Here is an 11,709-nt window from a genome sequence, read left to right as displayed (position 1 = left end):
GAAATATGCAGACTCTGGCACTATTTCACACACACAACAATAACAACATACCCAAATTCACACTCCAATTCATGCCACACAATCCAGAATAATGCACCAAACATGTACACACAATTCAGACCCAAAATAAATCCCGAAATCTCAGTTTATACCATATCTCATATGTACAGTTCCCCAAACCCTCATTATTTTCATTCAATTGCATAAGAAGTATGAGCAATTACCATCAGACCAAACAATTACAACTTCCATCAGCTTAGACACAAAATTTAGGGTACACACAGCCCAATCATGTAAAACCATATAATTAACATAAGATTTCGGGTTCAACTCCCTTGCTTAAAAACTTGAATAGCTGCCCTTTCTGCTAGGTTTTCTCCACCCTTTCATATTCAACCCACCATTAATTTTTTTAAGCACCCTTTCATATTCAACCCACCACTAATTTTTTTAAGCAAAAAAAGTTAAATCTAACTCACCAAGGTTCAAACCCATGACCTTACCAATGCCAAGTCAAAGCTAAACCACCAAGCCAATTCATGTTTCATGCAAATTCACATACTTTTACAATCATGTTATCACCCAACACGACCATGTATAATATTAAAATTAATAATAAATCAACCAAAACATAATGGATCAAGTCCTCTCACACAATAAAGTACTCTTAACCACTTGACTAGTACTTTTCCACGTCATATCCATTAGAATTTAATGTCATAAATACACTACCTACCCGCATTTATTAATTAATTAATTATTTAATTAATTAAATTCCGCGGATCTTACAATCACTCTATAATTCATTGAAAATATATCCACCATTTAGACATTCAAAATAAATATTTGTATCAACATTATTTATAATGCAGTAAAAATAAATAATAATATTCATTATATAAGTTAAATATACAATATATAATTTATATCAACATATATTATATATTATGTACAAAAACTTATAGTACGTATAAAACTTATAGTATGTACAAAAACTTTGGGCTATTTCTTTGCAAAATTGTGCTCAATTTCATATGTGACAATTCCGTCAAGATCTCTTCATTAGTTGGGGGAAGAGTCCGCACATCGGATTTTTTGAGGAACATGTCACGAGAGAATTGGATTTGGTTAGACAATGTGTGGTTGGGAAAAAGGGATCGGTTTTTTTAGTAAGTTACGGAATGTATCATCAAATCTTCAAAATGATTCCACGAGATCTAGTTTCATTCAAGTAACATATTCTAGCCAATTGAAAGGATCTTCTGAACAATCCAAGGATTCTTTCGATTCCATACATATGAAACCTTATAGTACCTACAAAAACATATATTATGTATAAAACCTTATAGTACGCACAAAAAACATATATTATATGCTTTAGTTTATATGAAGGAGTTATTTTATCAAAAGATGTAAAAGGAACAATCGTATGTCAATCCTTAATAAACTCATACAATAATTCAAATGAAAGGGTTACTTGACCATCACACCGTCAAATATTTCACTTCACGGTATAATATGAATATAAAACAAATTATATACTCCTCATTATTTTAAAAAAATAGAAGTTGTATTTTTTATTCATCTTCAACCGTAAAATATTCAACACACCCACAGTCCAAAAATGGTGTCAATTGCCATAATCAAGTGACAACGTTTTGCATTACATGAGTACACAAAACAAATTTCAGATTCCTAGAATTATTGCAGCAAAGCCTCGAAGGACCGCAATGCAGATGCTCCGAGATCTTTTGTACCTACAACCGCAAAATCCAATAGTGATATCTCCAACACCGATAATATTATGTTCGATATCAAACACAAATAAAGAATCCAAGAGGATAACCACGACAGATTAAAAATAAGATACACATTCAACATTGCTCTGATCCCAAATGTAAAACTAATGCCGAAAAAGGATTAAGGACTAAACTCCAGTCATTGCCACTGTCATATGAGAATCTTTAATGTGATTTTTGATTTCAAACTCTCACTTTCTAAAACTTTGATGGTATAGTATACTGCATAAGAGAGCAAATCTGATGACCCAACGTACAAAACACATAGAGTAGTTGCCATAATAAATTATTGCCAATTATATGGGATTACAATATCAAATTTTATGCAACAATTATAAAATTGATTGACAAATGAATCACATCTACGAAAATAATTGACCATGTAAATATCTCATATATCCCACATATTATATATTTGAAAATTTTCCAACAATTTTATCTTATTATCATATAATGTCAGACATCAAATATATATACATTTATATATGTTTGTAATGTTGTAATATATAAAGAAACTATTTGTAGAAAGATTTACAAAATTCGGTTAAACACATATTTTAAAAATAAAATTTAGTACCGTAGAGTTAATTTTTGTTTATGAGTGAAGTATGTCTAAAGTCATTATATTTGCTTAATATTCATGGTATGACCATCTTTGCTTAATGAGATTTCTTTAACCTTATTCTATTTGTTTGTTTTTTAATCTTACAAATATCTTGTCCTTAACCCCATACTATTTATTCATTTGATAATGTTATAATATATTTTCTCATTAAGAAGTCCATAAAATAGTAATCTAATAGTTAAATTTGTTCACTAAAAAGCCACTAACATCATTTATTTATTTGATTACTTTATAATTGTATTGATTTGCAAGATATCTCTAACTTATTATACATACTTTTTTCTTATTATTTAATATATCAATACATATTTTTATTGATTTCTTAATGTTGATATTTATTATATTTTTATGTGTGTGCGTGTGTAACAACTCCAACTATTTTAAACAACATATATCAATGGTTAATTATCATACGATCTATGTAGCATTAATAAAGTCTTTCGAAATAACTTCACATTATAGTTTTTTACACTAGATAATGAACTCAAGAGTATTTCAAAATATAAACTAGGGAACTTTATTAGAGTTTTTCAAAACTATAATTCATCATCTCTACCATATTTCCATCAAAATCCTTCAATTTCCCGTTCTAACTCTCAAATGTCACTATCACTATCAGCTTCTACATCTGTTTTCGTATATTTAGAATATACGATCATCACAAAAGAGATAAAAAAAAATAACAGATACACAAAATTTAAGAATAAGCTAATTTTTACAATATTAAACTCAAATATTAATACACACACACACACACATATATATATATATATATATATATATATATATATATATATATATAAGTATTTTATATATAAAAAAGTAGTTAGCTAAGGTTTAAACATCGAACTACCATACCTCATCTCATTTTTTCTCTAATAACTCAAGTTGAACTTCTTATATCTCTTTTATATCATATATCATACCGTTTACTCTATTAAGTATTATTCGACTCTCAACACCTAGTTATCTTCCTCTACATGAGTTAAATACTAGTAGAGTCAAAATAATCTTACACAACTAGTTCCTTTCAATACACTTGAACTAAATCTAAATTAACGTTTTCTCTTAAAAATAACCAATTTGACAACAACAACATGCTTATAATCTTCATGCATACACATGCATTGTTAAACACATTTTATATGCCTCTATGGGTGGATTTATTTATTTTGAAGATGAGGAGACCTCCCAAAAATTTAAAATTCTTTATATATATATATATATATATATATATATAATGAAAATTTATGAGAGTTAAATTAGATACATTTTTTATTTTTTTATAAAACACACAGAGATGTCAAAATGGATTTCAACTTGTGAGCCAACCGGGCTCACCACAGGTTTAAACCGGGTTGGGTTGAGAAAAATTTAGTTTTTGCAAGAGTGGGTTGAACTCAACCCAACTCACTTAACCCATGGGCTAAACGAGTTCGAGTTGGGTTGATCCACTTAACCTACCAACATTGTTTTACAATTTTTTTTATAATTATTTACTACTCCTAATTATATAGGTTCACAGTTTCATATTTTTAAATGTTAGAATGTTGCTCAATAATATATAATGAATAGTTTGAATGTTTAATTAATTTGATTGTCAAGTTATATATATTGATACTTTAATCTTTAACTATAATCTTTATAGTAAATTACTCAAGCAACCATCTTATAAACAAAATTTTCTAAATTAGCATTACAAAAATGTGTAATTTTTTTATTTATATTTTGTTGAATAACATGACAGAAAATGTGTAATAATATGGACTATATGGACACTTTATTAGAAACAATTCATCATATATTGGTGGTGAGCATGATGAAGAAATTGGTTATTGATTCTATTGTGATTGTCATTTCATGAGTTGCTTAAAAATTATTTAAATACTTAAATAAATAAAATAAATATTTTTTTATGTGGGTTGAGTCAACCCACTTAACTCACCAACCCGTGGTGGGTTGAGCCGGATTGCAAAATTTCTGATTCACGATAAAGTGAGCCAGGTTGGGCTCACTCATTTTTAACTCATCTCGTGGTGAGTCAACCCGTGTGAGTCAGGTTGACTCACTTTTACATATCTAAAACCACGTCATTTAATATTAATAAATAGTAAAACATAAAATTAAATTGAACAAATAATAAAAACTTATTAAGATTTTTTTATCCTTAAATCTTGACTTATTATCTTTCCCTCTTTTACATGTATTTTTTTTGTTTCTGAAAAAAAAAGTTAAACACAAACTAATTATTTATACTTTCATTTCTTACCTGTTTAGTTCATTTTGAAGAAAAAAATACAATTCTCTCTTGCCACCACACTTGATAGTACAATATTAATTTCATATTTTTTTATCTCATGAGTTTTTATATAGTGTTTTTATGAACATAAGTTAATTATTATGTGTTTTTTCATATCTTGGTTGATTTCAATTGCGTTTGATTATCATAGGTATACTTATGAAGAATAGAAAAATAGATTATTTTTTTAAAAGTGATAAGTCACATGTGAAAATAAAAACAATACAAATTCAATTTCTTTTACCAATTTTGAAACAGTTTACCTATTTTGAAACATGATATTAATAATTCATTAATTTATTTTACTTTTATTAGTAATAATAATTAAATTTTGAGTATATTATTTCGAATTCAATTTTTTTTAAAATCAGTCATTAGTGTCCTATTAACTCATTAATTAATATGTTTCCATAAACCACGTAAAAGAAATAGTAGGCTGCAATTAATAGTATAAAGGAAAGAAATTGAAGGAAATAGTAGTACAAAGGAAAGAAGAAATTGTAGATAAATAAAATTTCTTCATTCTATTTAAATAATAAGAAAATAGGTACGTGTATGAGTTAAAAATTATATATAATGTAAAAGAAGTAGAATTTTTATGTGATTATATGATATTTTAAGCAAAATATATGAAATTTTCATTTTAAAAGTAAGTAGTTTTTTAAGATTTTTTATTAAAAAATCTATTTATTTTTTAAAAAGTAATCTTAAACATTCTTCATTTTAAAAGCACTTATTTTAAGATTTAAGTTTTAAATAAACAAAACCATTAGAAATTGTATTGTACTAACTCAACCCCGCTTTACTCATCACCAATATAAAACTAATGTGCATTCGTCATTACCAAATTAGGTTTGTTGTGTCATGCAAAAGAAACCATAGAGGAATAATAAAAGACCATAGACGAAAGCTTGGACACGAGAAGGGACCAAATTTGTTGAAAGAAACCTTGAATGTTGTGACACTTCAGAAAATGCCAATAACATATATATATATATATGTGTATATATATATATATATATATATATATATATATATATATTCTTTTTTTTTCTTCACGTACTTCTGTCTATGATGAGATAATAAAAATTCTAGAACAGAAGACCACTCTAACCTTAATTAATCAATTAAAATAATATAAAGATAAAGTGACAAATGTATAAATGCGTGAGCATTAAAGGACAGTGATAGAATTAGACAGGAGAAACCAAAATTTGTGTAATGGTACAACAATAGAACAATTCATAAATGAGTTACCAAACACAAACCTCAAAACATGCAGTAGACATACTATAGGTATTCTACGGAGAGCTTTTCGGGAATTTTTTAGATAATGATTTCTTGTTACAGTAAACACTGTTTCAATCGTTGAAAGTGTGAAGGTATGGTATGATGTGCAAGGGTGATAAAATAAAAAGAAAAAGGAAAAGATGAACATTGGTAACATTATGTGTGTGTGTGTGTTCGATGGGAGGGTCTGGGGGCATGGCTGAGCACTGGCTCAGCCCTCATCCACTCACTCTGCACAGGGGTCAGTGATCAGTAGCATTCACACAAAAAAACACAGAATACAACAATGTACACACACAACACTCACTCACTCACCCTTTAACTCACTCCCCTTCCCTCCTCATTTTCATTTTCATTTTTCCATTTCCATTTCCATTCCCACACAAAATGCGACTCTTCCTCTGCTCCATCTTCTTCTTCCTCTTCCATTCTCACACACTCCATGCTGCGCGCATCTCTGAATATCGCGCGCTTCTCTCTTTTAAAGACTCTTCCATAACCGACGATCCTACGCATGCTCTCTCCTCCTGGAACACCACCACTCCCTACTGTTCCTGGTTCGGTGTCACGTGCGACTCGCGCCGCCACGTCACCACCCTTAACCTCACCTCCTTGTCCCTCTCCGGCACACTCTACGATGACCTCTCCCACCTCCCTTTCCTCTCCTACCTCTCTCTCGCCGACAACCAGTTCTCCGGCCCAATCCCCGCCTCCTTCTCCGCACTCTCCGCCCTCCGCCATCTCAACCTCTCCAACAACGCCTTCAACACCACCTTCCCCTCCAACCTCGCCCGCCTCGTCAATCTCCAAGTCCTTGACCTCTACAACAACAACATGACGGGTCCCCTTCCCCTCGCCGTCGCCGCCATGCCCCTCCTCCGCCACCTCCACCTCGGGGGCAACTTTTTCTCCGGCCAGATCCCTCCCGAGTATGGTACCTGGCAGCACCTCCAGTACCTCGCCGTGTCCGGCAACGAGCTCACGGGGAACATCCCTCCGGAGCTTGGAAACCTCACCGCGCTTCGCGAGCTCTACATTGGCTACTACAACGCTTACTCCGGCGGCATACCGCCGGAGATGGGAAACCTGTCCCAGCTTGTCCGTTTCGACGCCGCGTATTGCGGACTCTCTGGCGAGATTCCGGCTGATATCGGAAGGCTTCAGAATATGGACACGCTCTTTCTTCAGGTGAATGCGCTCTCCGGCTCGCTCACTCCTGAACTGGGGAACCTGAAGAGTCTCAAGTCGATGGATCTGTCCAACAACGTTCTCTCCGGCGAGGTTCCGGCGAACTTTGCGGAGCTCAAGAATCTCACCTTGCTGAACCTCTTCCGGAACAAGCTCCACGGTGCCATTCCCGAGTTTGTCGGCGAGTTACCGGCGCTGGAAGTTTTGCAGCTCTGGGAGAACAACTTCACCGGAAGCATTCCTCGGAGTTTGGGAAGAAATGGAAAACTCACTCTCGTTGATCTTTCTTCGAACAAGTTGACGGGAATGCTTCCCCCTGATATGTGTTACGGGAATCGTCTTCAGACTCTGATAACTCTTGGAAATTATCTGCTCGGTCCAATTCCTGATTCGCTTGGGAAGTGCGAGTCTCTGACTAGGATTCGAATGGGGGAGAACTTTCTTAATGGTTCTATTCCTGTTGGGCTATTTGGGCTTCCCAACCTCACCCAAGTAGAGCTTCAGAACAATCTTCTCACGGGACAGTTTCCTGAGGTTGGTTCCGTTGCTCTTAATCTCGGTCAGATTAGTCTCTCTAATAACAAGCTCTCTGGGCCATTGCCACCCACCATTGGAAACTTCACCAGCATGCAGAAGCTTCTTCTCGACGGTAACAAGTTCTCGGGTCAAATCCCTTCGCAGATAGGCAGGCTGCAACAGCTTTCCAAGATTGATTTTAGCCATAATCAGTTTTCGGGTCCCATTGCTCCTGAGATAAGCAAATGCAAGCTTTTGACCTTCATTGACCTCAGCCGCAATGAGCTCTCTGGTGAGATTCCAAACCAGATAACTGCCATGCGGATATTGAATTATCTCAACCTTTCAAGAAACAATTTAGTTGGCTCAATTCCGGGCTCCATAGCTTCTATGCAAAGTTTAACTTCTGTTGATTTTTCCTACAACAATCTCTCTGGTTTGGTTCCTGGAACTGGGCAGTTCGGCTACTTTAACTATACCTCTTTCCTAGGGAACACTGAACTCTGTGGTCCTTACTTGGGTCCTTGCAAAGACGGGGTTGCCAATGGCCCTCGTCAACCTCATGTTAAAGGTCCTCTCTCTTCTTCGTTGAAGCTTCTGTTAGTTATAGGGTTGCTTGTGTGCTCCATCGCATTTGCTGTTGCGGCAATAATCAAAGCTCGGGCTTTGAAAAAGGCCAGTGAAGCTCGTACGTGGAAATTAACTGCATTCCAGCGTTTGGACTTCACTGCTGATGATGTTCTGGACTGTTTGAAGGAGGACAACATAATAGGAAAAGGAGGTGCAGGCATTGTGTACAAAGGTGCAATGCCGAATGGGGATCAGGTTGCTGTGAAAAGGTTACCTGCCATGAGCAGGGGATCTTCGCATGACCATGGTTTCAATGCTGAGATTCAGACTTTGGGGAGGATTCGACATAGACACATTGTTAGACTGTTGGGTTTCTGTTCAAACCACGAGACAAATCTCTTGGTGTATGAGTATATGCCTAATGGAAGTTTGGGTGAGGTTCTTCATGGCAAGAAAGGTGGTCATTTGCACTGGGACACAAGGTATAAGATTGCTGTGGAGGCCGCCAAGGGCCTTTGCTATCTACATCATGACTGTTCGCCACTCATTGTCCATCGAGATGTTAAATCCAACAATATCCTTCTTGATTCCAACTTTGAAGCTCATGTTGCGGACTTTGGGCTCGCTAAGTTCCTTCAAGATTCTGGAACATCTGAATGCATGTCTGCAATTGCCGGTTCCTATGGATACATAGCTCCAGGTAATATATTGAAATTCAACATAATTGATGATTTAGACGTTGAACTAGCGTGACTAACAACCTTTATTTCTATATGGAATCCTTAATGATCGGAGCTTGTCTCATGTCACTCAACATCATTCGTTTAGGGTTAGAATCGAACAGTATTGACACTACTGTTTGGTTTGGACGTTTTATGTGGTTAATTAATTAATAAACGCTAACATCCTATGTTGCCTTCCTTGACTCGTTTTCCTTTTCATGACACACTAATAATAACGACCGCTTTGATTTGTCCTCTAATTTATGTTGCTTCGAAATACTGTTACTGTTTAAAGAGATAACTAGCCCAGTGTGTCGTTTGAGTGTTCATCGTAGCTCCCATCGTATAATTAGGCAGTCCTGCAGTCATAGATTAGAGATGTTCACAGTTGAAAACAGATGGTGATTAATTGGCAACATGTACGTCAAAGTAAATGGATAGCAAATTCCCATGGCATTATCTCGTATTCACTTAATTGTTTTCAATTAATGTGGCTGATTTAAGTTTGTGATTTCGACTGCAGAGTATGCCTACACGTTAAAAGTTGATGAGAAAAGCGACGTGTACAGCTTTGGAGTTGTTCTTTTGGAGCTTGTAACAGGCAGGAAACCGGTTGGGGAGTTTGGTGATGGTGTGGACATTGTGCAATGGGTGAGGAAAATGACGGATTCAAACAAGGAAGGGGTTTTGAAGGTTCTTGATCCTAGACTTCCATCAGTTCCCCTCCATGAGGTGATGCATGTTTTCTATGTAGCCATGCTATGTGTTGAGGAACAGGCGGTGGAGCGACCTACTATGCGAGAAGTTGTTCAAATTCTCACCGAGCTTCCAAAGCCGCCAAGCTCTAAACAGGGGGACTTAACAATCACAGAGTCCTCTCTGTCATCATCTAACAGTTTAGAGTCTCCAACCACAACATCTAAGGAACCTAAAGATGATCAACGTCCTCCTCAGTCTTCACCACCTGATCTTCTTAGCATTTGAAGGGATGTGTTTCATATTTATTTCTTTTGGGTTGTGATAGCTTATCTACTTGTTTTCTTCAGTTTTCTTCTTCTTTCGGGGTGGGGTTTCTCTCTTAGGTGTTAAATGTTTGAATATTTCTTCTCTTTAATGGTTTTGCAATTTGTACATTAGGATTGGTGGGAGTATTTTGTTATATAAAGTCCGTGTCTTCATCATGTAGCACTTGTTGTTTTATGGTACGGCCTGTTGCTGTTCTGATCCTGCACCGGGGAACAGTGTAAGCATCGTGAGAAAGTCTTGTTCTTTTATGGGGTACCACTGACAGGAGGGTGAAAGAGACATGCAGCGACACTTGATATTAAAGAAAGAAATGTGTACATGTTTCAAAACAGTATTTATGAAATGATACTGACAAAATAACCAAATAAGCTTTCAAAATGAGTCACACAAAAAACTTTATGGACACTATCTATTTATGACACACATAAAATATAAATATTTATTTTAGGTACAGAACTGCTTTCTATAAACCTTTTGTATTTAAGAAATAGAGTTCACAATGAGAGTTTTATACGGGAAAAGAATTATTAAACTTTACTTTAGTAATATGATAATTCTTTGGAAGTTCTACCACGTGCTACCACCTGTAATTTAAGAAAAGAAAATGCAGCAAATGGTTGCATCTTTGGAAAGTGATAACTTAAGAATGGAGTAAGTAACAGTTGTGCAACTTAGCGTCAACCCAGAGTAACTGGTTGTGGAGTTGTGGACCATGGTTTGAAGTATGGTTGCAATGCATTGCATGCATAAGGTGAGGATGGTCGTATCGGGAATTCTGGCATGGACATTTTACTTTGGCATTTCAGAAATGGGCCAAGTAAGGTATGCACGTGACACACGTTAAAAAAGATTGGTTTGTTAGGAACAGAGTGAGGGTGCATTTGTGGTAGTTGAAACTGTTATATTGTTGTAACAGATATGTATTCATGTTTTGGGTAAGTGGGGAAAGAAGTTTTCCTGGGATGGCGAAGCCATCTACCATAGGTAGCTGAGGAGAGGTTTGATATGGTTTGAATTAGAGAGTCACTGGTTGGTGCGTCATAACTGAGAGAGAAAAGAAAGAGGCATGTGAAATTAAAAAAAATTGGGGCCAACCTGCCCCCTGCCATTTCCTAAAGGGAAAAACCAGGACAAAATTCCACTCTCTGTTCAGTTGGGTTGATTGTGGAATCAGGATCTGTAATATTAGAATAAATTCATTTAAATAACCCTTTTGATCCTGAAATGAAACCAAATTTTAAAACGACATTGCATGCAGACAGATTGATTTTGCTTGCTACCACCATCATGATGGGATGTGATGGCATTCAATGGAGTGTAACCTTTGGGCCACAACTCACACCAAAAGGGCTCCACTATACCAATCATGCCTTCGTAAATTACATCTAACTTTGATCATTAATACAATTCCACTCTACACAAATTCCCCCTTTTAAACAAGCTTATTTCGTCATTAGTTATTGTGCTTCAAGTAAAATTTAACTACTTTATTTACGGAAAGCATGAAAGAGAGAGCGGTGTCTGATCTAAAAGGGATTAGGAGGTGGTAGTACAGTAAAAAACACACACACACTAAAGAAACTCTTCTCTCATACTTCGATATAAGATATTTTCAGGTTTAGATATCGTCTTAATTTTAGAGGAGGTAAGTGCGTATTACGTAGATTATTATCT

The 11,709-nt window shown here is 35.3% G+C and overlaps 1 protein-coding gene across 1 annotated transcript; it reads left to right on the top strand.

The window, feature by feature from the left end:
• Positions 1 to 6,181: 6,181 nt before the first annotated feature.
• On the top strand, positions 6,182 to 10,265 carry LOC114176234 (leucine-rich repeat receptor-like serine/threonine-protein kinase BAM1). Its single transcript, XM_028061195.1, has 2 exons — positions 6,182 to 8,987; positions 9,533 to 10,265. Exons 1-2 carry the CDS (start codon positions 6,401 to 6,403, stop codon positions 9,991 to 9,993), a joined length of 3,048 nt encoding a protein of 1,015 aa, XP_027916996.1. The 5' UTR covers positions 6,182 to 6,400; the 3' UTR covers positions 9,994 to 10,265.
• Positions 10,266 to 11,709: the final 1,444 nt, after the last annotated feature.

Source organism: Vigna unguiculata, chromosome 3, assembly GCF_004118075.2.
Source record: "Vigna unguiculata cultivar IT97K-499-35 chromosome 3, ASM411807v1, whole genome shotgun sequence".
NCBI lineage: Eukaryota > Viridiplantae > Streptophyta > Magnoliopsida > Fabales > Fabaceae > Vigna > Vigna unguiculata.
This window is presented reverse-complemented; position numbering and strand designations above follow the sequence as displayed.

Bases quoted from the DNA above. Each gene is read 5' to 3' on its own strand.
- LOC114176234 (XM_028061195.1), top strand. From the start codon at position 6,401: ATGCGACTCTTCCTCTGCTCCATCTTCTTCTTCCTCTTCCATTCTCAC. The intron at 8,988-9,532 runs GTAATATATTGA...TTTCGACTGCAG, and splicing joins CTATGGATACATAGCTCCAG to AGTATGCCTACACGTTAAAA.